The sequence below is a fragment of the Syngnathus acus genome, chromosome 14 (genome assembly GCF_901709675.1).
Source record: "Syngnathus acus chromosome 14, fSynAcu1.2, whole genome shotgun sequence".
NCBI classification, from domain to species: Eukaryota; Metazoa; Chordata; class Actinopteri; order Syngnathiformes; family Syngnathidae; genus Syngnathus; species Syngnathus acus.
The window spans coordinates 1,380,819-1,406,016 of record NC_051099.1 but is presented as its reverse complement, the minus strand read 5'-3'; the positions used below and the strand labels follow the sequence as shown (position 1 = coordinate 1,406,016).

The 25,198-nt window shown below is 41.8% G+C and overlaps 3 protein-coding genes across 8 annotated transcripts; all 3 read right to left on the bottom strand.

Moving 5' to 3' along the window:
• Positions 1–568: 568 nt before the first annotated feature.
• Positions 569–9,214, bottom strand: p4ha2 (procollagen-proline, 2-oxoglutarate 4-dioxygenase (proline 4-hydroxylase), alpha polypeptide 2). Of its 4 annotated transcripts, none has more exons than XM_037269106.1 (16): positions 9,062–9,214; positions 6,946–7,041; positions 6,529–6,625; positions 6,104–6,255; positions 5,562–5,699; positions 5,203–5,442; positions 4,630–4,835; positions 4,298–4,474; positions 4,108–4,178; positions 3,943–4,042; positions 3,275–3,328; positions 2,821–2,880; positions 2,699–2,764; positions 2,330–2,398; positions 1,626–1,722; positions 569–1,298 (listed from the first exon to the last, which is right to left on the bottom strand). In XM_037269106.1, exons 2-16 carry the CDS (start codon positions 7,025–7,027, stop codon positions 1,228–1,230), a joined length of 1,680 nt encoding a protein of 559 aa, XP_037125001.1. In that variant the 5' UTR covers positions 7,028–7,041; positions 9,062–9,214; the 3' UTR covers positions 569–1,227. The 4 variants fall into 4 exon arrangements, with proteins under 4 accessions (XP_037125001.1, XP_037125002.1, XP_037125004.1 ...); XM_037269107.1 differs by having other exon boundaries at positions 2,857–2,880; XM_037269109.1 differs by lacking the exon at positions 2,699–2,764.
• A 905-nt stretch (positions 9,215–10,119) lies between these two features.
• Positions 10,120–16,728, bottom strand: slc43a2b (solute carrier family 43 member 2b). 2 transcript variants are annotated; one of them, XM_037269103.1, is made up of 15 exons: positions 16,664–16,728; positions 15,696–16,005; positions 14,607–14,901; positions 14,481–14,536; positions 14,333–14,409; positions 13,399–13,491; positions 13,199–13,332; positions 12,930–13,123; positions 12,710–12,853; positions 12,543–12,560; positions 11,968–12,100; positions 11,711–11,843; positions 11,507–11,580; positions 11,315–11,438; positions 10,120–11,244 (listed from the first exon to the last, which is right to left on the bottom strand). In XM_037269103.1, the coding sequence occupies exons 2-15, from the start codon at positions 15,853–15,855 to the stop codon at positions 11,083–11,085; spliced, it is 1,797 nt and encodes a 598-aa protein (XP_037124998.1). In that variant the 5' UTR covers positions 15,856–16,005; positions 16,664–16,728; the 3' UTR covers positions 10,120–11,082. The 2 variants fall into 2 exon arrangements, with proteins under 2 accessions (XP_037124998.1, XP_037125000.1); XM_037269105.1 differs by lacking the exon at positions 12,543–12,560.
• A 796-nt stretch (positions 16,729–17,524) lies between these two features.
• On the bottom strand, positions 17,525–25,017 carry LOC119133373 (ferroxidase HEPHL1). 2 transcript variants are annotated; one of them, XM_037269098.1, is made up of 20 exons: positions 24,708–25,017; positions 23,461–23,705; positions 22,605–22,817; positions 22,349–22,534; positions 22,016–22,270; positions 21,611–21,779; positions 21,251–21,390; positions 21,051–21,182; positions 20,774–20,979; positions 20,548–20,692; positions 20,245–20,457; positions 19,809–20,025; positions 19,604–19,743; positions 19,380–19,505; positions 19,193–19,299; positions 18,535–18,766; positions 18,327–18,466; positions 18,102–18,253; positions 17,986–18,009; positions 17,525–17,885 (listed from the first exon to the last, which is right to left on the bottom strand). In XM_037269098.1, the coding sequence occupies exons 1-20, from the start codon at positions 24,878–24,880 to the stop codon at positions 17,774–17,776; spliced, it is 3,327 nt and encodes a 1,108-aa protein (XP_037124993.1). In that variant the 5' UTR covers positions 24,881–25,017; the 3' UTR covers positions 17,525–17,773. The 2 variants fall into 2 exon arrangements, with proteins under 2 accessions (XP_037124993.1, XP_037124994.1); XM_037269099.1 differs by having other exon boundaries at positions 20,548–20,689.
• Between the last annotated feature and the right edge of the window lie 181 nt (positions 25,018–25,198).

Below are 25,198 nucleotides of genomic sequence, written 5' to 3'. Positions count from 1 at the left end.
CAAGATAAGCCCTGCCTACAGTGTGCTTGTATGTATGGTAGCATTTTATTTTTACTTTGTTCTCTGCTGGACTACACAACAAACCTGGATATTTTCATACTGAATTGGTCTTAAGGTTCTGTTTTATAAAAGTAATATTTGTGTTGTGAGATGACTTTCTATTTTTGCTGAGGAAAAAAAATGTACATGCTGAGGCTTTGTCTAAATGTTGCCATTTTTTTCTTTTTTTAAAGGAATATTTCCCCCTCTCTGGCACTCTCTTTTGTTAAAAAAAAATCGTTTTTAATAAAAATTTAAAAAAAAAAAAACAACTCTCTGGGGATGTGTCAGCATTGGCAAGGCAGGGCAAACCGCAGAAAAATATCACCCGTTTGCAAAAAAATAAAAAAAAGCCATGAGTGTTTTGCTCTGTGCTTGAATGTATTAAGACATGTTTTGTACATTGACCTGTAGTGTAGTACTGTACATATAAAGTAACGATAAAGAACAAGGCTGACTTGATCACAACAAATCAAAATGAAAAGACCATCTGAAAAATGTTTGCACGCTAATAAAGTAAAGCCAGACATAACATTTGAAAATAAAAGACCATTTATTGTTTTTTCTGATGGCCGTCTGCTAGAAAAAGTACAGAATCTGGTGTAATAATTTAAACACTATAAATAAAGCATCTCTTGGGACAAAGCAGAGAAAGGTTGAATCGAGGCAAGTGGTGGTCCTGTTTCTTGCAGATTCTTCCTCAGTTCTGAAACTTTCATGTGGATTCCCTCTGTTTGTGTTCTCCAGGCATGGTCGACAAGCGCTTTATTTGCATCACAAGAACATGGGACATTCCATCAAGTCCACTTGCCTTCATTCAACCTTTCCCGAGTACTCGTACAGGAATAAAAAAAAAAATTCCCGTCAGGTTGTTATTGTTCCAATAAAAGTCTGCTCGATTGGCATTCATGAGCCGTTTTTATGGATAAGATTCTATTTGTCATCCGTTCCTAAGGTGTTAGTCGACTGGCAGTCCTGATGGCAAGGTGTGCTTAAGACTTGTTCACACAAGTTTAACACTATTCAAATAATTCAATAGTTGGGCTAAGAATTACCAATGCAAGAACTTTACAGATCCTCATTGAAAGCATTAGTTGACGTGGAAAAAAAAGATGCACCATGGTTATGTTTAAGAACTTTGTGACGTGTGTTTGCAGAATATATGGTGGTGGTGGGGGGGGTCAATGATCAATCCACTTCTGTTAGGCCACAGGGTCTCAGAAATTCCTGCCCTCGCTCATGAATCCATTTGTTGGACACTGCAACGACAAAAGTAGGATACTTTTTTTTTTTTTAAGTAAAATGTCTACACACCTCCGTTCAAAGTTTGGAAATAACAGGCTTATCATTTGAAACCGTTTTAATTTCAAACTTTACATTCCAGGTGCTAATACCCAAGAGACATTAGATAATGTTCTTGGCTGAAGGATCTATGCAGTAATGTAACAAAATGTGTCCACAGTGATCAAACTTGGACACGTGAAAGAATAGGAGTCGCTGATGGCCAAGAGTAAGTTTCCATTATTTTTTTTTTCTTTTTCCATCATTTTTTTTGTGTGGCATACATTGGGTAAATCTCGACTCACCCCATTTACTTCCTACTAAAACAGGACAGGCTGCATGTCTGGTCCTGTAGTCCCCTTCCCCACTTTTGAAAAGGTTATACCAGAATACTGCTGTCCCCTGTGATGCAATTAGACCATAGTCAAAAAACAATGAGAGCATTCAGCATTCTTGCAACGAAAAACAGATGTGAGAGAAGGATCACAGATTTAAACATGAATGTGTGGGAAGTCAACAGTCATAGATTGGAATCTATTGTTCTTTGCCGCACTAGAAGAGCATAAAACAGCACAATGTTTCCGAGTCAAGTGAGGCAACTGAAGATGTCCAAATATTCCTGCCAAATAAGATGGTTTTTTTTTCCAAATGTCTGTACAATGCAAGCAGAGCTCTGGGATGAATCTATCAGCATATTTCTTAGATATCATTCTTCAGCCTTCGGCTCTATCTAGAGTTACTGTAAGCACTATGGGACTCAACATTACAGAACTGGCGCTAAAAATTATTTCTTTCAAAATGTAATTTATATTTAATACAGAGCAGCAATTGTGGTATTGTTGCATATTTGCAAATACATTTATAATCCTTATAGTGATCAACTAAATTCCTTCGTAAATGTTAATCTGACTTTGGGCCATTAACAAGTGAGTAGGCCGGGCTTGCATATGACATTTTGTCCTTCATCAATGAAGTGCTGATTGAACGCCATAGTTTATTAATTGATTACCTTTCTGGGCTGGATAACAGCCCCAAAGTCAGGGAAGACTGTGGCACCTCCTGCTTCAACGTCGCTCATCTGGAGGGAAAACAAAAAGATATACTTTTGTGTCCATATATGAATAGAAACATAAATAAATGCCCCAAAAAGATATCATAAAAACAGTTCAGGCATTCATTTGAATTTTCAATGAACTCTGAACACCAGCTGCAGTTGAAATTAAAAGTCTCCACGACTGTGTTCACATGCCACATTTAAGTAAAACAAACAAATGCATTAATGTGAGCTATAATCGGTAGGACTCAATTGAAAACAATTTTTTTCAAAATAAAATAAAACTTGCCTCTCAAATAGCGGCGACTGGATGCACGTACTTACATAGCTCAAAAAAGTTGCCACGCGATTTCCAGTGCCTAATCTTTTGAAGGCATCTGGCTCATCTTTCTACAAAAATAAAATTCAAGTGTAAAATACACAATGAAGACAACACTGTTACTTACGTAATTTAGGAAGGTGGCAAGCCTATTTCCATCCACCTTGAGGTTGCCGTCAAAAGGACGCTGCAACAGATGTTTATAACTTTAGCGCAAGGCTTCAATCAGGAGCCCACCGAAAAGGCTAGCGACTACGCCCAAATGCAATTAAGGCTTTAACGAATGTAATTGTTATGAGTCAAGAAAAAAAATGCGGAATTGCATACAATTCAGGTGTGGTGCACCAATTCAAATCAGGTTCTTATTTATGTTGCAGGTTGTCCTGACATGACCGGTTGTGATTTATGCAAAATCTTATTCATCATTGCACGCACACTTCCAAACAGCTGCACAAAGCACAGCTCACAGCAACATCATGCGTGATGGACATAACAGACGCCATATGAAGTACAAACAATTACTCATGGTGTTCAGTTTCAACACACACACACACACACACACACTATGAATGCAAACTCACCCTGGAGAAGTCAAAATGGGGCTCGTACTGTCCTCCAACGCCGTAGTTAGCAACCTGGTCAGCCATTAAAAGAGATGACTTATACATTTAAAAAACAATGAACACTGCATATTAGATATGGCTTATTTTTACAATATGCTCCTTTTTAGCAAACATTTGTTCTTGTATGTAAATAATACTGTTATTAATATTATTTTGCACAAGTGTGAACGTTTGTTTGTTTGCCCATGTGTGAAGTCACATCAACTTGTGCTAGCGTGATATGAAGGTTAGTTTGTTAGTAAGCAGTATTATTAAACTTCATATAAAGATGCTTTATTTCTGCATATAATAATTGACTGGATAAAGGTATTTGTGTGGAGTTTGCATGTTCTCCCCGGGCCCGCGTGGGTTTTCTCCGGGCACTCCGGTTTCCTCCCACATCCCAAAAACATGCTTGGTAGGCCGATTGAAGACTCCAAATTGTCCCTAGGTGTGAGTGCGAGTGCAAATGGTTGTTTGTCGCTGTGTGCCCTGCGATTGGCTGGCAACTGGTTCAGGGTGTCCCCCGCCTACTGCCCGATGACGGCTGGGATAGGCTCCAGCACACCCGCGACCCCCGGGGGACTAAGCGGTTCAGAAAATGGATGGATGGATGATTGTGCAGTATTTCTATGTTTGAACATTACCTGTAATAACTCTGCTGTGTCCACTGTTAGTCCTGTGATGTCCTGTATTCGCTGATTGACTCTGGCAATGACCGGACCATCTTCTTCTTCTAACCAGGCACTGATTAAATGTGAAAAGTGTATTTAGTAGGAAAGATCAAAGACGCTTAAGCTTGTTTGAATCACCTTTTTGATACTCTGTAGTGGGCGGTGGTCAACACTCCTGTTTTGGGGTCTCGGACTGTAGCTCTGGCAAGCTTAAAAAAAAAGAATAACACAAAGTTCAGTACATTTATCTGGCTTTCAAACAAATATTTCAAACCAGATTGTTTTTTTTTTTTGTTTTTTCCCCCCCAATATCAATGTCGTGTCTCACCCTGGGTTTGGCCATCTCTTTAATCTTCTCAATTTCATAGTCGGAAAGGGCTTCCAAGTAGCGTACAATGTGTGGGCTGTCCCACTCGTCCTCCTCCATCATGGGCTTCAGTAGCAGGCGAGGATTCTTGTTTCCATCCTGGTAGCGGCAGAACAAACGGCTGCGCCTCGCTTCCGTCTGGTGACATTTTTAACATCAAAAGAAAGCGATCAATAAATGTGGTGTGTGTCAATGCTAGTATATTTTGTTGTGACCTTTTCAGTAAATGAAAAATCCCGCCCCATTTAAAAACGAAGGACGTTGCATGTGTGTGTTTTCTCAACCCGACTCACCATTCCGTCTCTTTCCCCTCTGCATAGAGCCTCGTAGGCATCTCTCTCTGGCAAGTGGTCTGAGGGTCTGACGTAGGTTCCCAGATGGATGGGCTCCTCTGAAGTAGGCTGGCTGCTCTGCTCCTCCTTCTGCTGCTCATTCTGCTCTTTGAGGAGCAGCTTCTCAAAATAACGTAAGTTTCCTCCTGCCCTCTGGTGGCTAGGATCTGTGGGCACAAGGGAATGGAATTTGTCAATGTGGTCCACATGCTACATGAATTACAATTAATACAGCTGAGTTAACATCTGCCATCTACTAAGAACCACACATTTTGTCATGAAAGGTTTCTGACAGTTGTCACCGCAGACTCGGACAATGGGCTTAAATTAACCCGTTTAAACCGAAAGCTCATACCTAGGGTGCGGCACACCCTGTCGTTTTACTCTGCCCAAAACCTAATTATAGAGGAAGCAAAAACACTCCCGCATACTCAGGACTGCAAAATAATAAGAGGAAAGGTTTTCAACACAACAGTCCCCATGAAATAGATCTGTTTTCTAGATCTAGGCTGCCTTCTGAATTTTTTTTCTTACCTATGGCCACCAGCCTGCGCGTGAGCTCGACGGCACGAGGCAGGTCTCCCATTTGGTAAACGGAATAGCTGAGGTAGTCCAAAATAGATGACTTGGAAACCACAGCGTCTTCCCCGGCGTCCAACTGCTTCAAGGCCTGTTGCACCCACAGCACGGCGTGGTAATAGTCGCCCTCGTTATAAGCCGTCCTGCCCATGTCAAAACAATCGTCCACGGTCAGAAGGGCGCTGGAGTGCATGCCTAGGACAACAATCAAACGGGTGAGATCTCATATCTGTGATATTGCCCATTTCTCTCTTTACAGATTCTTTAAAGCTCCGGAAAAAAATGGTCTTTTCCACTCCACGCTTCATAATTACCTGGAAGTCTTCCTTTGGAAAAGTCCTCGGAATCAAGCTGGTAAGTGTCTTGAAGACGCATTAGTGCCTTGGCTGCACCCTTCTCATCTTCCTCGTCAGGAAAATACTGTTTGTGCATGGTCATGTTGGAAATAAACCCTGGAAAAAAAAGCAGAGAGAAAACATCTCGAGTTCTGCATTGGAATGCGGTAAATTGAGCAACAGCATTTATTAAAGAATATTATTTCATTGCTATTGTGATTACAAAAAAAGTCCGACTTTTCCTTGGTTTATCTGTCTGACACAGATGCAGCCATAAACACGGCAAACACGGGCAAAGTGTCAAAAAAGCAACAGCTGCAGCTGTCATGTAACTACTTTGGTTCTGTTTCCTCGGCTCATCTGGGAAACGGATTGTTATCGCGGAGCTTCCAATCCATTTCATTTTCTACCATATGGTGAATCAAGTAGAAACGCACATGCTTGAGCTCCAGGTAGCCTCGAATGAAAACATCACTTTCACTTTCAGTGAAACGTTTGCTCCAAAACATGCAATTCCTTACCATCGGAGGGGTTCTGCAGAACCAGGCTCTCCAGGTGAGACCATTCGGTGTTGAGTCTCTTCATGAGCTTGTAGGCATTCACCGGGTGAGCCAGATAGGCTTCCGGGTCGGATGTCGACATTCTGGTCAGGTCATCCAGTTTCTTGGCCCAGCTAAATCCAGAGAGAAATACTAACGCTATTTAAGGCTTTACAGTCAAACACATCAACTGTTAATTGAAAACACAAACACAGCGGATATTTATGATATGCAGAGATGTTTTTTTTAACCAAACAGATGTGTCAGTTATCAGCAGAAAAATGCAGCAGAATGAATGACCTAAATTCCAGTTTTCCCCACCATGCCCTGACCTGCCACTGGCAGCTCATCATCATAACCATCACGGCTGAGTTCTCTTTACAAGGATTAATGACTTGTGTGCGTACCTTTTGACCTCAGCCAGTTTGGACTCCTCTGCTTTTATGTACTCTCGGAGGGAGTGGACAAGCTCTTTCTCTGTGTACAAGAGGTCCGTCATCTGGCCTGCAGACATGGAGAACACGCACATGTTTCAAGCTTGGACTGACTCCCATGACAAAGAGCAGCCAATGGCCATCATCATTTGAGGCGACGTGGCATGCGTCATAAACATCTGCAGGCGTCCATTCATTGTGCACAACTTTTATCCTGGTGCAGAGAAGTGGACATGGGATTGTTCAACCATGATAAATTCACTGCTCATGTCAAAAAGGGGAATGACAAAGCGCTTTGGTTTGAGCTTGTAAGCGTCATATTGAAAGTGAGCAAGCAAGAAGGGAAAGTGATGGCGAGTTTTAGTGTCACTGTGTGATTTCTGAACCCACTAATGGAGGTGAAGATTTCTGCTTGCGTTCTCCAGAAGCAGAATAGCAGAACGTAGGAGACAAGACACAGCAATGACCTCATTTTGAATCCCGATCCTACAAAAAAAAAGCATTTTTAGTATTCGCATTGAAAAATACATTTATATGCAACATTTATATACTTATTTTTGTATGCTGTTCAACTCATTGGATTCCAATTTGTTAGCATTAAACTAGCAGTCACATCGTTTTGAGGTGTATTTGAAGCCCTTGTGAATATTGAGCTGTTTCCAGAAAAACTTGCCAATTGTTTTCCAAAAAGATTAAGCATTGGTTATTCATGCATGGTGCTTTGTGGATGGTTTGCTCAGTGGGCAGGGCAGACTTGCCCGGGCAATAAAAGCAGAGCATGCTCGGGCACAAGATTATTTCACATTTATAGAATCTACAAGAGTAGCTTTGTTTATGAGGAGATTAGTTCATGTTACCCCGAACTAAGTGTATTCTTTTTGCTATTGCTGTTCTGTTTCCAGCTGTGCTTGCTTTCAATTTGCTTTCAAATCCAACATGCATTTTAGATCCAAACTACTTGTTTCACTCCAACAACAGACATTACTGAAAAGATTTCTGTGGTCTTTTAAACCCTGATTCTAACGTGGCTTTTAGGACAGATGTCGGAACGGAGCAGGATATAAGAAGTGATGAGAGGAAATGCCGAGCAGCTGTATTTTTGGAAGTGTGCTATCAAAGATAAAGCTTTTCTTCGCTTTGCTATTTTGTGTGTTTAGCTATGGAATTAAAAGATAATCCCATGAAACTCGGCTCTGAGAACACAATCTGCAAGATGGATGCAATGTGTGTTTGGGAAGGAAGGAGGACTTTTTTTTTCTTCCAGAGGATCTTGTTTTATTCAGCTGGGAAGAAAAGTGATGTGATTAGTTAAGTTAAGTAAAACAACGTGTCACTGTGACATGAGACTATTTAGACATTGGCTAAAGCTTGCAAAAAAAAAAAGTGCATAAAACCTCAATTGGTAATGGAGATTTTGACTTGTTTGAAGTGACAGTTTCCTTTCCAGATAAAATAATTAAAAAATAGTTTTCCAACTGTAATAAAGTTGTCCCGGTGTCAGCAGATGAATAATAGAGAGGCAACATGAATGTACTTGCTTGTTAATAGTTGACATTTAATGAATCGGGTAAGCATTTCAGATAATGGATGGATCATGTATTGCTCATACTATGATAAGCAGCCAGACCCGTTTCTCTGTGGATGTAATTTGCATGTTCACAATTTAAAAAAAAGACTTTTTTTGTGAGCAGAGCGCTTACATAAATACATGTCATGCATGGATTTGTTATCAAGAGAGGGGATCCATGTGGAGATGAATACCCATGCACACTTGTTAGGGCCTGCCAGACGCTTTGAGTGGAATATAAACACCGAGAATCATTGATAAGAGGTCCCAATGTCTAATAAATATGTATATTGCATTGACGGAAGATTTACATCTTCACTAAAAAGAGACAAATGACGTTGATTTGAAGACTTTTTTTTGTCTTGATAAATTTTACCACAATTTCTAATGTACGACATTGTGACCAAAACGTTTTGGTTGGGTGGGAAAAAAAAGGATAAAAATGACTTAATTGTTTCGAAGACACGCCCCTTTCTGACGTCACAACAATAGTAGCGTCGAGATTTGGAAAACTTAACGCCGCAACTCGTTTGAGTCGCATGAGTTTGGGGGGGGGGGGAAAAAGAATCCGATGACAATCGCAACTTTTGAGCTCCCATTACGGGTGTGGTAAGGCGTCCGTGCTCCTGACAAGTCTATTGCGTTGCTGTGGTGCAAAACAAGTTCTTCAAACTTTAACCAGAAGATGACAACAAGGTTGCAAATTAGTTACGTTGTAAAAAGCAACTTGTCATGTAAAAAAAAACGATCAGGCAAGTATAAAACACAAATCTGTTATTTGGCATTTGCTACGACACGAAGTCCTGTTCCCAGACTTGTAAGCCTGCAGCTGGATCTTGTACAGTTCTAGGTAAGCATGCCAGCATGTTCGCAATGAAACTGAGCAAACACAAATCCAAACGAGGGAGAATTTGGAGGTAATAATCTGTGTGCACTTACCTTCGCCTTTGAGGGTTTGAAAGACGCTGTCACAGAGTGCGACGTGAATAGTTTTCTACCCCAGGGTGAAGTGAACCGACAAAAGGGTGCGAAAGTATGTTGCTGCCACGTACAGAACAGAACCTCCTGGAAGCAGCCGTAATACCCCTAATCGTTGCGCAACAATGTTGAGTTTAGGAATTTTTCTGTGATGCATTTTTTGCACCTCGTAAAATCTTCGACCTCTCATTTGCTCCCCCTTCATCATTGCTCAAAAAATGTAAGAATAGATTTCACTTCTTATAATGTACTGTTTGTGTAGTAAGCAAGGGTGGAGAACAAACAAGCAAACATCTTGTGCTATTTTATTGTTTTATCATCATTTAATCAAGTTTGATTAAATACTACATCATTCTATTTGAACATTTCTTTATATACAATAGATGGAAATTCAGTTTTTCCAGTTGAGTATAATATGGTAATTACGGTAGTGGATACATGCAGCCAGTCACGTTTACAGTGTATCTTGGGTTACCATGGTTTCGGCTCTGGATGGAGTTTTTATGTCGGTCTTTTTTTCACATTTGTGTTCTGTTGTGTGAATATGCAAGTGAAGTCACTGTCAATCCAATTTATGAATATTTTATAAATGTGTGTCTGCGTTTAGATTACGTGTAAGATTTTTTCCTTTTCCTTTTTCTCTATGAACAACATAACAAGCAAATTTCAAATACGAACATCTCTTAACAATTGCTGGATATGCATGACGTTGGATTGTTTTGGGGCTTCTCAGAATATTTATCACGTGCATTGAAGGTCTAGAATATTTATCTCGTGCTTTATTATTATTTGGTCCTAAACGTAAAAGACTTTGGGCTCGGCAATAACCAACTTTAACCGCTAGGCGTCACTGTAGATTGACATAAAACGTTAGCGACTCATTTTAGAGCCGGATGGTTTTGAGTTAATGAGTGCAACATATAAACCATGTCAAATATGGGAAAATAATAAATGATCAAATATATCTTAAAAGAATAAATGTGAAGGTTAATAATTGAGAAAACTAAATTACATCTCAATGGAAGTTCACTCTTGTGATATGGAAAGCAATTGTATCTTTATTAAGACCCCAAAAGCACATCTGGTAGACTTAAAGTAAAAAACAAAACATTAGACTAAAGAAAGTTTGACACAAAATAAATATTCAAATGGTTACTTTGCTTGTAGCAATACCAATAATGCAGTTTGCCTGATGTCCTTTGTAGAAAAAGCCTTAAAGACCATGACATATATCTACAATACTGTTCCTACTTGAAAACAACGTAAGCCACTTAAATGTGGGTAAAGGTAGACGACAGTCAAAAATGACCATAGAAACACAAGATGGTATTCAAATTAGTTCAGTCTCAGAAAACTCAAAAATAACTAAGACAAAAATTGGCCAACTCTGTACTTACACAAGAGTTTGAAACAATGGTTGTAGAAAAAGCATGAGAATAAAGTCAAAATATTCTGAGGAAAAATTCAGAATCCTAATAATGTTTTCATTTTTACAATTAAATGTGAAAACGTAGTTAATATCATTCAATATTTGCTAAAAACAATTTCTGAATGTGAAGCTCTCGTAATATTCCGACTTTATTTTCATTAGATTACAAGTCATGGCAAATCTATTTTTTCCTGTAACATTGCAACTTTCTCAGTGCAGATTTTGTGGGCCTTATCCTCCCCCATAACCGCTCACAAACGTCGTTAAAGGAAATTTGATCATTAAATTATTGAAGCAGTTTCATGGGACAAAAGAAGGCGTTATAATGTGCAATACTGTGACAAAATGAAGTTGAGGATTGGGGGAATGCAGAGTGCCTATGCCTCTTTCCTTTCACAGTCTTTCCTCTTCCGCTTCGTTTATCCTTTTTCACAGCAGAGTTTAAATATGAGGGTGATTGCGTGTAAAAATTGGATTGGTCAGTTTGCACGTTGGTGTCTGTGGGCTACAGTATCTCCTAATTCTTCCATCCTGCTGTCACCGCTCTCAGTACTTAAACAAAGGCTTCTGGGATGTCGGCGCCATTGATTTTAATATAGATCTTGGCGTTGTTCTCCTTCTCATGCCTTTCTTTGTGGAGCATATGTCTGTAGCAAACCAAGTAGAGAGGCAGCAGGAAGCCCAGCATGCTGAGGGCCAGAAGGCCAATGTTGACCTGAAAGGAGGTGACATCAGCATTAGCTACATCCAGAATGTTAGGATGAGGCATTTGTGTGATGACGTACCCAGAATGGGTCTCCCGCCAGGGGTCCCATCATTGCCAAAAAGAGGGGCTGCTGCAGCAAAGCAAAGACAGCACTGACAAGCGACTGCATGCCCGTAAGACTGCCAAACTGCGATGACGGGTACCTGGAATCGTACGACAAATGAATTTAGCGCAGTCAAGTTAGGTTCAGGTAGTACGCAGTAATACTTACACAGCAGCGTAAAGGCCGCCAACAGCCGAGTGAATGAATCCTCTCACCACGGTGTGCAAGACGAATGACACGATCTGGAACGAGAGGGCAGCAGAGGAAATTCAAAATAGATGACTTGAAACCTTTGTTGATGTAATTCCACTTTGAGTTGATGTTAATATGAATACAGATCAAGAAATCTGGAAAAACCAAAGCACTGCTCACCTGGAGGGGGAGGTTGGGTATCAGGCAAGTGATCCCAAAGCCCACCAAAAGGAAATTTGTAAGCACAAATGCCCTCAGGGCGTTGGTCACCTTCTGGGTTTTTCTATCTCTTCGTTTTTTCTTTGGTTCATCCCTGATGACGATATCCTTGTTATTTTCATATTTTGAAATTTACAAAAATGTATGTGCAATTGTGAATCAGAATTTTGTTCACTTTATTATATACGACAAAAATAGTCTGTATAAATAAAACTCACTTGCTGGATGGATCTTTTGGTTCATCGCCGTCATCACAGTCTTTCAACTTCCAGTCCATAATTTGGCCGATCACAGGAGTGGTCATGAGGCAAAGCAGCTGAAGCATGCCAAAGATGGACGAGTACAAACTCACTGTGACGATCAGAGGTGGAAAAACCGAATATTAGACAGGCTAACATTAAAGGGGAAATATTGTGAGGTGTTCAGAATGTTTTCATGTGCAGCTATCGTTAATTATTACGACTGCATAATATTGTGCAATAAATGCAAAGCTGCTCATGTGATGTGCAGTTGGGAGAGCCAGTTCAGCTAATAATTACAAGCAATGGTTAATGGGTGCTTTCAAACTAAAGCTGAATGATGTCTCAAGGACTGAGCTGTAAACAAGTTGAGGTCAAACAATGAAGTTACAAAAAAAAAAAAAAAAAAACAGGATGTTAGAGGTCACAGATCTGAAACAGCGTGTTGTTGTTAGTGCTGGGGAGCTAAATGTTAAAGAAATGCTAAGTTATTGAAAGAACAGTGACCGGATAGGTTCTTGAATGGACGGCGACTGTATCATCTGGAATCTTACCAAGTTCCATTCTTTCCACTGAAAACCAAAGATTGGGAACAACAATTATTCTACAATCTTAACTATTGCTTGACCAGCATTGATTTAAAAAAATACCAATATGGGACAACCATTTTTTTTCATAAATGATATACCACTAAACTAAACTGGTCTCCTGGAATGCTAACCTGTATTCAGGTCACCATCGCTGAGCACCTCAAGGACGCTATTCATGGCCCCCATGTAGAACAAAAGACGCAGCTGAGTCACCGACATGGTCAACAAACTGAGCAGGAAAATGGGCGTGGTGACAGTTTTCAGAAATGACTGGGCTGTGGAACCGAGAAGATGCCTCGTTAGGATTCAAGTTAACGGTAAAGGTGAGCGACCGAAGGCAGCATCTCTTACACTCTTCTTGAGGTTTTGCGTCCAACTCTAGGTCCATGGTGGAGAGGCAGAGTTTGCCCTCCTTGGTGGGGAGCTCTTTCTGCACCAGGCTGTTGCCGACACTGAGACGACGACCCACCGTAGTCACTTGGCGGTAAAACTGTTTGCCTGTGATCTTGTGGTCAAATCCCAGCCAGCTGAACTTGATCTTGACACTGACAAAGTGTGATTGGAAGGAAGGAATGAATGACATCCTGATACATATTTGCATCTGTCTGGACAATACTAACGTGTAATCCATATCCTCTGGTCCTGGGAAGGGTTCCAGGGGCCAGTTGAAGTAGCAGTTGAGGAACACCAGTCCAGCACAGGCAGCCCACACCACCAGAATTGTAATGAACGGTATGTCCAAGTCATAGATCACCTGTGCAGAATGACAGTGATAATAATCTCCACTAAAGTGAATAAAAATAATGTTTTTTTCTCTGACCTTGACACCAGGGAAGGTGACCGCAGAGGAGGCATAGGAGCCAATCATCAGGGCGATAAAGGTGGAACGAAGGTCCCCAAACATGTTTGGCAACTGGAGAAAGGGAGACAATTGACATAGTAAGCATTTGAGCTCAATTTGAAGCACGGCTGCTGACAATTTTTTCCCCCACATTTCCCCCCAGTCCTCCACAAGGATCGTATAAAGAATGTTTATCAGTGTTCTCTAAAGAATTTCTTTTTGGGGGGGTTGACCGATTATCCTTGGCCACCCCCCCCAGGAAAAAGCATCCAAGGAAGTCAGGAACACGAGTAGCAAACATTCCAAAATAAAGACCCGAACAAGCTCTTCTGTTTCAAGAGACTGAGCAACAACAAGCAGGACATTGAATTACATAAGAGATAGGAGAGGAGAGAGAGAAAGTAGTCGTGGGGTGCCTTCATTGCTACTGGCTGTTGCCCAAGACCTTGAAGGCCATGCGATTATATACATACTTGGAGCAGTCTGACGTGGAGTCAGGTAATAATTAACCAAATACTTATTGTTTTTAGATCATTCCAAGTGAAAGGGGGCTCGTAGTAAAATTTATTGCGTACAGAAATTGTGACTTTATACAGTCCAGGCAGATTTACAAGAGGAGAGCCCCTCTGGAGTGAACACCATCACCATGGTACACTTTGGGACTGTGTGCTTCCTTATAAGATGGCAGAGGTTGGAACAAAAGGGAAAAGAATGCTGAAGAACTCGGAATCCTAAAAAGCATCTCATGTTGTTGTTCCTTTCTGTCCCCTGAGTCATGTTTAGTTCCTAGAATAGGCCATGCTGACTACAACAAAAGGAGTGACTGGAAGTGGCGCATATTTCTTTTCTGTTTGTTAACAGCCATGAGAAGTTGCTCATGTGTACAGATGACACGGTCCATTCACAAGCTTACCGTGAGGGAAGTGAAGGTCATGCACATGCCACCAAAGCCATTGAAAGTCAAGGCGATAAAGATAAGGACTGAGAGTTCTGTAAAGAGAACAGGTAAAACGCTTCATTGATCTGCCAAATAGCGAACTGACCAAATAACGGATGATTACCGTTTGGTCGGTAGGCTCCGTACGCAATGAGAAGACAAGACAGGCCGAAGCATGTGCTGAAATGACAAGAAACATTTTTTTCACATCTGCTATTGTCACTTACGATTATTTTAATGTGGCGCTCACCTGCCCAACAATCGCAGTTTACGAGGTCCGTATTTGTCCATGACGATTCCCAGCGGGAGCGTGATAGCGGAGAGAAGGAAGGAGCCCACAGTGAAGGCCAGATTCAACATCTCATCTTGTTCTTTACAGATTAACCAGCCATTCATCCTCAGCTGCCCGTCCATCGGGACCAGGGGCTTCATCTCCACCCCGTCCCCCAGGTCCACCACGGGCCCCTCGAAGCCATCGTAATAGTCGACGTACTCGTCCGGCGCTTGTGTCGTCTCCAGTGACATGTTGTAGCTGGAGCTGTTACCTGAAAAATGTAAGTACAACAGAACACAATCGTGAATCTCGGTGGATTCGAAACATTAAAAAAAAAAAAGTTGTCATGAAACTATTTAAGATGTTTATCTAACAGTACCGCTTAATGATTAGCATTGATTTGTTTTTACTGTCTAATTTCTACTCTTCATCACTTTTCCTATCAGCCTGTTGTTCCCTCCTGGTCCCTTATCAGCAGACTTTAAACTTCCGTACGGCCGCTGATAAAGCGCTGCTGATGCTTTCCTCAGTCTCGCTTATCATCTGTCACGTGCCTATAAAAAAGCTGAGCTGGTGCTGCGATCATCTTACATTATCGCACGCAAGATAAGACGTTTGTATCATCTGTCCGGAAGTCACCTATACAGATGTGAAGGCCAAATATTTACTGAGATCAGAGGCTGACTTGGGTGGAAATAGAAGTGGACCACAGATTTTGTTTCACTGCGAATTGGCCTAAATATTTTTTGGGGGCATTTTTGGGACGCTTCCAATCACCTTATTGACTTGAAACTGCATCTTCTGAACGTCACGCAACTGATAAATCAATTTTGTAAAGACTCCGAAGGTGATAACTGAAACAGACTCCGACCAGCCAATAATCAACTTTGGTCACCAACCAGACAATATTTGACCTACAATTGGGAATTCAAGGGACCTAAATTAACCTTTGGTTGCTCGCCTTTTAAAACAAATAAAAAACAAAACATATTGGCCTGGCGTGCATGTTACAGTTGCATGGTGCTTTTCAATAACATTGAACTAACCCAGCTGGCATTCACTCACCTTGGTCGCTGCAAAGGTACGAGTAGAAGCCCTCTGACTTGAGCATAATGAGAAGCGATCCCCATCCCAGGAGCACAGCAGAAAAGAGGAGATTCTCAATGATAGCAGTCACCGCCATCCACCAGCGCCGGGCGAATGCTGTGACCAGCGTGGGAGCCATGGTTAAGGGAATGGAGATAGGCAGGCAGAGTGGCAAAGAGCTGGACAAATGAGTGAGACTGAGGGTCCCAAGGAGGGGAAAAGAGAGGGAGACACTTTGTTGTCGCCTCGTTGACCGGTGCTCCTGATGAAGGATCAGTGATCACTTTATCTGGGGGAAGACAAAAGAAGGGAGGGGAAGGTTTTATAGTTGGCCTATCACTGCAGGGCAGTGAAGGCCAGTCAGGGCAACCTTTACAACAATTAACTTTGAACCCTGCCCGAGATAAGTAAATGTGCTGCATGCGTGTAAAGCATTCTAACGTCATCGATTAACATACTGTAACTTTTCACCAAATACAGTTGAGTCGTATTGAGTACAATAACGACCGATAGCAAATTATGAATTTAAAACAACTTTGCTGGACCGCTCTCTGTAATTATTGAGTGAGCACCCACAGTGGAATGGAATAAATGAGGTTCTGTTGTTTGGGAATAAAAGAGGGGAAACTGGTCCAAACTGGACTCCATCACCTCAGGGCCCCTCAGTCACTATTCCCTCCCTCCCTCCCTGCCTCTCTTCATAAATGTCCTCAGGGGCCCAATCAACCGCAATTACTGTAAACTTTAGAACATAAAAGGGAACCCCAGGCAAAGAAATTACTGCAGAAAACAAACATTATTTTGTTTGGACATTTGTAAGAAAAGGTAAGTTAAAGTTTCAGTATCATTTACTTAAAAAGGAGAGTGATTCTTAAATATCTAAAATACAAATAACCCCTCTTAAAATCATATTGAATCATTCCATAATTCAAAAATATATGTCTTACCCCTCCAGCAGGCTGTATGCACCACCACTCGTGTCAAAAAGGCCGAATTTACAAAGGGTGTCTTTATATATACTGTACACAGGCGTTGTAGGGCGCCCTCTATCGACGAGCGTCTTTATCTGTGCAAAACAACTCGACAAAAACAACTGCGGGTCTATACATTTCGATTGATACTGAAGTTTGCGACACAGCAAGCACTTTGTTTTTGTCTTGTGAAAATTCAACAAATGATGAAATTGTTGGGGGAGGAAAATCGTGAGAATAAAAACACTCTGAGGGGTGAAACGTGGGGCATTATTATTCAAATCAGACAAATTGCCGTTTAGCACATGATGGATTCTTTTAGATAAGGATGAGTGTTATTTTCTCATCAGGATCTACACCGATACTGCACTGATGAATTAGTTCCCTACTGACTGCTATTTGTTTCAGCACTTGTGTGATTAACATGGAAATGAGTTGCTGAGTGGTCAGTCACATTTACTGATATGTGTGTGTCGTTACAATGATCAACAGATATCTCAAACTAGTCATGTTTGATCACCGGGTCATTGATTAATAAGACTGCGTGAGTTTCTGGCTGTTTGTCAGCTGTGCATATCTGTTATTTTGGCAAATGTGGAGATGGTGTTGAATAATGTAAGTGCTGCTGAATGCAGGCATTTTTATTTCAAGACTTCATGATTATGTAAATGCTGTGTTGATCAGCTTTGAGTACTTTGTCGCAATCTTGTGGTACAGAGAAGCAATTACAAACCCATTTAAGAGGGTCATCAACTACCAGTATAACAAACAGCGCCACCCTGTGGAAGTATGTCATCACATCGCATTGCACAATTTAATTTACTCAAACACTCAAAACACAAGCGACAAAAACATTTTTATTGTACAATTACATTCATATCAAAATATTTGGTGCAGCAGTGCTTCTCAAATGCAGTCGAGTAAATGCCCATCGTGCAACTTCACACAACATAGAAAGCTTCCAGACATATAAAATAGTTTTGTAGTAGTATTACACACACCAGAACTAACTTGTGTATTGACATTTGCGTTAAGGCACAAGGTCAAGTAAACAAATAATAACATTTGATTTTGCCCCATTTTTTTTCAAGTGTAGTTTCGACAGTTCACAGAGTCCGTCAGTGCATCCCGGCTACTGCCAAAAGTCCAAATGTGAGGGAGAGAAATAGAATCTGCCAGGCACCTTCGGGAGCTGCAGCTGGTTGGACACATACAACATGATGTATTATGAGATTTCTTTCATGTAACATTCGTATTGACTACCGTATTAAACTATAAGATCAATTATAACATTTTACCATGTGATGCAATGTCTGACTCTGAAAAAGAGCAAATTTAAAATAGTCAAAGCAATCCTTAATAATATGTATTACACTCATGCAAATTGTGCAGCCGCTACTTTGCTAACTTACTGTTGATGATAAAGGTGGTCTCCATGCCGGCGTGGATGTGGTCAGTCACGTGACAGTGGAGCAGCCACGTTCCCGGGTTTCCAACCACCATCTCCACCGTTTGAAAAGTTCCGGGGAAGAGATCGAAGACGTCTGCGCGGTGCACGCGGTCAGTCTGACACAAACAATCGTATTGTCATGTACATTCAATGACAATGAACATCTTGTAGTATATGTGTAAATCTCACCTTGTAGGTAAAAGTCTCAGCATGGAAGTGGACAGTGTGCATGTCCACTTCATTGCCCATGCCTAGTAAATACCAATCAACCGTTTGACCCTGGGTCATCACCAGTCCACGGAGGTTGCCGTACAGTTTGCCATTAATTCCTACAATACGCAAATTTACAATAAGATACAATAAGTGCTTGCTAGTCAGAAGAGGAACTGTTTCTTACCGTGCATCTTGTTGCTTTCCTCAAAGTCTTCATCCGGTGCAAAAGTGTCAGGGTCTTCCCCGAGGTACGTTCTGATGTTCTCTTTTAAATAGTGGGACTGGTTTTCATCGTGCACCATGAAAAAAAGAGCAAACTCCTTCGCTATGTCCAGACGCTCTCGCTCGGGCCCGTCGCCCCTCAGAGTTCCGGGTCTGCAGACCACCAGCGGGCCCAGAAGACCACTGTATAAATCCTGAACATGCACAAAAGCTTCATTGTTAACATGAATTGTGTGTTGTGTTTAAATTCCAATTCTGGACAAAAGTATTGGCACGCTTGGGGATTCGCTCAACAGAAATTGGAAACTTCCATCTCTTCAATCCTCTTGATTTCTTTTTTTTTTTTAGAGCAGGTCTTTGGGAATGTGTTTCCATTCATGCAGAAAAACAATTGTCAGGTCAAAGGGCACTGATGCAGGATCACAATCTTTCTTCTAGCTCATTCCAAAGGTCTTAAGGTTCCAGGGAAAATCAAGGGGTCGAGATTGATTCATCGACTGACCAAGAACTGTTTCCCAACCAAGTGTCATTTCGACTTCCACATGACAGGTAAAGTCGATAATTAACACGTTCTTATGACACGTTGTAAACTGTGCGTTTCCATGTGACTTTTACTGTACCTTGATGAAGTTGACGTCAGAGTAGTAGGCGTAAGAAATGCAGTTGGGATCCGAGTCACCCGGCCCGGAGCTTTCGGGTACATGCCATACCACTATTGTCATAAAGCCTGATAATTCAGAACACTTAATGAGCAATTAAAAATTGAATACATTCTGTATGTATTGATTTTTTTTCCCACACTCTTACCGGATTGGACAGGAGGAGAAGGTTTTACGGCCTTAACTCCGTGCGCAGCAATGCTAAATGGATGCTTTGCTTTGTTTTTGAACATGATCATAATGTGTTCTCCCACCTCGGATTTGATGAGTGGACCTAAATGGAGAAAAGACAACAGCAACTTTGATGTATTCTAACTTTGCCTACTACCCTACAGTGTATAAAGAAAAAAAAATCTCATCCAAAAATCTTACCCAAAATTCCCAAGTGTTCTTGATCGGCATTCCTTTTCTTCTCAACTGTGAAGGTTTCATCAGTGTATTCTCGATACACCACCTTCTTGTAGCGTGAGCCAATTCGGTTCTTCCCTCTCCCCACAAATATATTGCCTGGACTGAAAAAAAAAGATCTCCATTATTAACCAATTGTAAATTCTAGTATTGTCTAAATTCCAGATACCTTTCCTGGGATGTGCTGTGGTGTTTCTCCAGCTCCCAAGCTCTGCTGGGTGAGTAGTCCCACTCTATTTCTTCAGCGGCGATGTAATACTGAAGCGTTTTGGTCGGCGCTGCATGTTGGCTCTTGACTTTGCGGCCTGGGCAGGAGTTCACCCTGTACTGTTGCTGCATGCCACCTGAGTAGTGATCTGTTACTCTGCAGCTCACTTGGTAAGTATCTGTTGGAGAACGCCATAGTTGATAAGTAGAGTAACTTCTCCTTGAACTTCCCAAACATCTGCATAGGATGCAAATACTTGGCATGTTTTTATTGCAGGAAATGACATAACGTGGTTTCCCAGATAAAGATTGGGAACATTTCAGGACTGTCCCTGGAAATCCGCACGTCAATTTGGAAAAACAGGATGTGGTGTCGTGCATGTATATGTTTGACTGACCAGCAATGTGCGGCTGCATCTCCACAGTAGTTGTGGTATGAGGGAATAAGTTGAGGGTGTCCCGCGTGGTGCCCTGCTTCTTGAAGGTGTTCCCCTCAAAATAAACACCGTGGATGTCCACCTCGGTGCCCAGACCGAAGGTGTACCACATGACTTTGTCTCCAGCGCACATGTCCAGTCCAGGAAGGTTTCCGTACATGCGCCCATTTACGGCTGTCGAAATGAAAAGTTGTTGCGATTTACGTTGTGTGCATGCACGGTGTTGATGTTTTATGGTCATCTCCATTTTGATGAATTGCTCACCATGCATCTTGTTGCTCTCCTGGAAGTCTTCATCATCTACCTTTGTCTCGTTGGTGCCAAATATCTCAACGTTCTCCGTCAAATACCAGCTCAGGTTTTCATCCATGACAGAAAACAGAAGAAAGAACTCCTTGTCCACACCCTTCTGTCCAAAAAGTCAGGACATTAGGTACAGTCTGTGCAGTTCTGCACCATTTCAAAGCACAATCTTTTGATGATGACTAACCTGAGTTCCATTCTGCCGCAACGATCCTCTGGTGCACACGAGGAGCGGGCCCACTAATCCCGCGTTGGTGTCCTCAACAGGTGACGTTGCAGAGTAGTACAAATACGGGATGCAGGGAGAGTCCGACGATGATGGTCCTTCCAGGACCTGCCAGGTGTAGGTGAAAATCTCCCCCGGAGCGACGTGGGCGCCAGGTTTGTCAACACCTTACACACGGAAAGAACAGCAGTTCTCACACCACAGCGAAGACTTTTATGACTTGACACTGTTTACTCACCATCGTTATAGTTGCTTCCTTGAAAGCGTTTTTCGTAGTGCAGGCCATGAGGATGGATGCTGTAGCTTCGATCAGCTCGATTCAAGAAGGTCACTCTGAGGGTGTCTCCTTCCTCCGCCCTCAAGATCGGACCTTAACCAAAACGGGGCACATGAGTTGAGGGGTTCAAATTTCACCCTTGAGGAACTGAGAAGCCTCACCTAACATTCCCAAGTGGAGAGAATCCGAACTCCGTATTTTCTCCGTGTCGAAGCTATCGTCTGTGTATTCCTTGTAGATCACTTTTATGTAGTCACCTCCAATCCGACCGCCATCTTTCCCAAAAAATGTCTCAGACGGACTGTAAAAATAAAAGCATGTGTCCCCCCTTTAAACTTGATTTTGTATCAAAATAAAGCTAAGATAAATGATAATATAATTAGAATATTACAGTCCATGCAATTTTCCAAAATATAATCCAATTTGTTTACATTCAAAACAAAAGATCATAAAGTTCAAGTAAAGTTACGACTCAATTTACGCCGACTTTACAATCACAGTATTTCAGTCAGTCCTCTTACCTGTCGGCGTCAGTGAGGGGAATATTTTGGATCAAATCTTTTTCAGACGGAGCGTAGCTCCACACCATTTTCTCTGCTGCTAAGTAGTAATTCCTGACAATACCACTCATCTCTGGGGCGCTGCTGTCATTGCTGCAGGACTTCACTTGATAAAAGGCCTGCATCCCAGCTGCAATTGGAAACAAATGTGTCAGATACTCTCGGAAACTCAACCTTTGTTAATGTCATGGGTAAAATGAAACGCAAGTTATGGGGAATCGTATTTCCTTCGTTTTAATGTACTATGCTGATCTAAATCACATTCCCGTTGGAAGGATTTTTAACAGCCTTAATATATCGTGCAAATTTCGCATGTTGACAGTACAAGACCAGATGGGGGGTGGGGTTAAAGGTCAAGCGCCCAACCTTGTAGATGGTCATTAACTTGGCATGTCAGCAGCCATTTGCCCTCTGCTGTCGGGACCATCTCAGCTGAAGCAAAAGTGGCTGGGAACAAGCTGATCACGTCGGTTCGGTGGCCGCGGTCCAGTAAGGTATTCCCGTGGAAAAAGGCAGAGTGAATATCCACCTCGTTACCCATGCCAAACAAATGCCAAGACACCGCACGGTGCTGGCAGAGCTCCATTCCGGGCAGGTTACCAAACATGTATCCGTTAATGGCTATGGCACAAGGGGACAGACAAAAAGGGATTAGAGCGAAGGAAAACAACAAAAGGTGCTGTTAAGAAAATCTCTTGCCGTGCATCAGGTTTGACTCCACAAAATCTTCATCTTCACGGTTAACCCCCTCTGGATCGATACATCTCTGAATGTTGTCCTCCAGGTACCAACTCAGGTTCTCGTCCACTACGGTAAACATCAGGAAGACATCCTCGGCCACGTCATTGCGTGCTATGCCCTCTTCGCCGCTCTCCTTCAGGATTCCTGATGTGTGGGAAAAAAAACATCTTTAATGGTGACACACATAGTGATTTATTTATTTTTGCCTACATACCTTTCTTGCACGTCAGCAGAGGCCCTATAAGACCAGAGGTGATATCCCGGGGAGCCATCAAGTGAGAGTGGTACACCCAAGTCAAGCAGTTGGCATCGTCATCAGTCGGGGCATATTCGGACCTGACCTCCCAGCGGTACGTGTAGCTTCCCCCGGGTGGTACGACGTCATCCTGCTTGAGATGACCAGATGTCCCATCTGGATATAAGGCCCCTGGGAGGTCAACAACAACAACGAGTCACTTTACATTTCAAATTCAATTCAAATGGAAATATTAGGTGACTTCTATGGCGCCATCCTAAATGGAAATGGTGACCTTTGTTGAGATCATTTATGTGAGCGCTCAGCAACTAAAGTGCACTTGACATGTGACAGTTATTTTTCAACGCGGGATTTTTGCTGATTTCCTCAGTATTTCTTCAAGTGTGGCAATGATGCACTCCTCCTTCCTTTTTTTTTTGTCCTCTCCAAACCCTTCCCCCCTTATCAAGAATCTATTGTCACAATGTAAATAGACTGCTAAGATTTAGGCGTGTCTTATCAAAACCGGAAGAAACTTTTGTACTGTTATTTAGCTTATTCATTACATTTCTACTTTTGGTATCATTTCTTAAGAGGAATCCCAAAGGAATCCCACTCTCCTGAATAGTGGGGGATGGGGACCTGTTGCGTAACAAAGGCTGCAAAAATACTCAAGCTGTCTATCTCCAAAACAGACATCAAGTTATGGATTGCTGTGGGATTTTTCTTTTTTTTTGTTCAGTCATAAATCACATTTTAGCTTTAAAACACAACTATTTATGTACTGTACAAGTATTTAAAAAGTCAACAATAAAATGTCCACTTTAAAATCCACCTTCCATGTTCTTCTCATAGAAAACTCCATGGGGATGCATTGAGTAGTTCCTGGATGCCATGTTCTTCATGTGGACCACGATGATGTCATCCACCTCCGCTCGCATTATGGGTCCCAGGAAGCCCAACCAGGTGGGCCGGGGGGATTGTTGCTTGTATGTGGCATCGGTGTACTCTCGGAACATGGCTTTCTTATAAACACTGCCGATACGGTGGGGTCCTCTTTCCAAAAAGATTGATGCATGCCTGAAATGGATAAATTGGAAAAACTGGATTTTCTGAATTTAGCTTTAGGAATTATGGTTTTGGTCAAATCTACTTTGCTTTCTATTGCGCAAATGTTTTTTTTTTTTTTTTTAGTGACATAGGCTTAACTGTATCGCCCTTTTGAACTGACTCTCGAGGATGTTTGTCATCCCTACAACTGAACACAATGTCTCCGCTTTATCTTCATTGTCGTACACTGGCAACTCTAAGTAATGAGCCATAGGTCAAATGTCATTGTATTGCCACACAACAAATAAAAAGAACTGTTTGTACCTGACAACTCTATTCACTAAAGGGCAGATAACATTTCCAAGATGCCTAAAATGTTGACACGGAAACAGGAAAGGCAAATTTGTCGAAGGTTCAAAACAGCCTATGCTGAAGTGCTTCGTTTGACACCGGCCAAAATATTTCAACCATAGTGATTACTGGCTTCTCTGACGGGAAACAAAACTGGATGAAGTATCTCAGAGAAGTCCAGTATTATGTAATCATGCTCCTCTGGAATGCTTCAAACCAAAACTTAACAAATGTTGTGACAGTCCCAGCTCATCCCTGTTAGCATGGCACATGATGGAATTAAAACTCTTCCTCACTTTGAGGGTGCCTTGATTTATGTTGCCTCAAGATTCAAAATCTCTGTGATTGTTTTTTTTTTAGACAATAAGATTTAAAAATATTTTTAGTAAAAGATCACTGTCATGCTCTGGTCAGCTACGAAAATAAATGTGTGCAGATTTATTCCCACCTATTATACTGCTGTAGTCTACTCAAGTATTGGTGCAGGTGTGCCACGCCAATGTATTATCAATGACAACACAGAAAGATAAACGCAAAAGAGGTCAACTATTCATTCGTTGCCCTCTTTTGCGTGTTATAACCATTTCTTCATTGCTGACCTCAGTGCGCATCCTCCAGCTCCTAAAAAAAACTTCTGTGTGGGCTTTTGATTGCATGGAAATAATCTCATGATGCACTCACTCATCATTTGCGACGTCCACGTTGTTCAGCAGGTTTTTTCCACTTGGCGCATAATCCCACAAGTCCTCAATGACCGCAACATAATAGACCCTTTCTCGGCCCCGCGTACTGTCCTCGGCCAGACAGAAGATAAACAATAAACAGCCACATAGTGCCTTCAAGGTCCGCTCCATGGTCACGCGAGACCCGAGAGAAGTTCCTCCGAAAAGAAACAAACGGGCGCAAAAATCTACGGAGTGTTTCAGTGCGGAAGCGCGCAAACTGCACGCAACAAGTCAGAGGACTTGAGAGTGTGTGCGAATGAAAACAGTCAGTCTATTGAGGCAGCAAAGTAGAGACCGCCTCCGTGGAATGATGCATATAAAAAAAAAAAAAGACCGCAATATTCCTAATTATGACACATCCGTCATAATTCTGAAGTACTACAGGGAAATCAAGGTAATGATTGTAATTGCGTGAAAGTGCACAGTCAGGAGTCAAGGGAATTTGTG

Excerpts from the sequence above, each read along its gene's own strand:
- LOC119133373 (XM_037269098.1), bottom strand. The coding sequence starts at position 24,880 with ATGGAGCGGACCTTGAAGGCACTATGTGGCTGTTTATTGTTTATCTTC. Across the intron at positions 21,183-21,250 it reads TCTCCACTTGGGAATGTTAG|GTCCGATCTTGAGGGCGGAG; the intron begins GTGAGGCTTCTC and ends GTTTTGGTTAAG. Across the intron at positions 19,744-19,808 it reads CACAGCACATCCCAGGAAAG|TCCAGGCAATATATTTGTGG; the intron begins GTATCTGGAATT and ends TTTTTTTTTCAG.
- slc43a2b (XM_037269103.1), bottom strand. The coding sequence starts at position 15,855 with ATGGCTCCCACGCTGGTCACAGCATTCGCCCGGCGCTGGTGGATGGCG. Across the intron at positions 14,902-15,695 it reads GTACCTTTGCAGCGACCAAG|GTAACAGCTCCAGCTACAAC; the intron begins GTGAGTGAATGC and ends TACATTTTTCAG. Across the intron at positions 11,844-11,967 it reads CCAAAAGATCCATCCAGCAA|GGATGAACCAAAGAAAAAAC; the intron begins GTGAGTTTTATT and ends TATCGTCATCAG.
- p4ha2 (XM_037269106.1), bottom strand. The coding sequence starts at position 7,027 with ATGAGGTCATTGCTGTGTCTTGTCTCCTACGTTCTGCTATTCTGCTTC. Across the intron at positions 6,626-6,945 it reads AGAAATCTTCACCTCCATTA|GCCAGATGACGGACCTCTTG; the intron begins GTGGGTTCAGAA and ends CCATGTCTGCAG. Across the intron at positions 2,881-3,274 it reads CCCATTTTGACTTCTCCAGG|CGTCCTTTTGACGGCAACCT; the intron begins GTGAGTTTGCAT and ends CATCTGTTGCAG.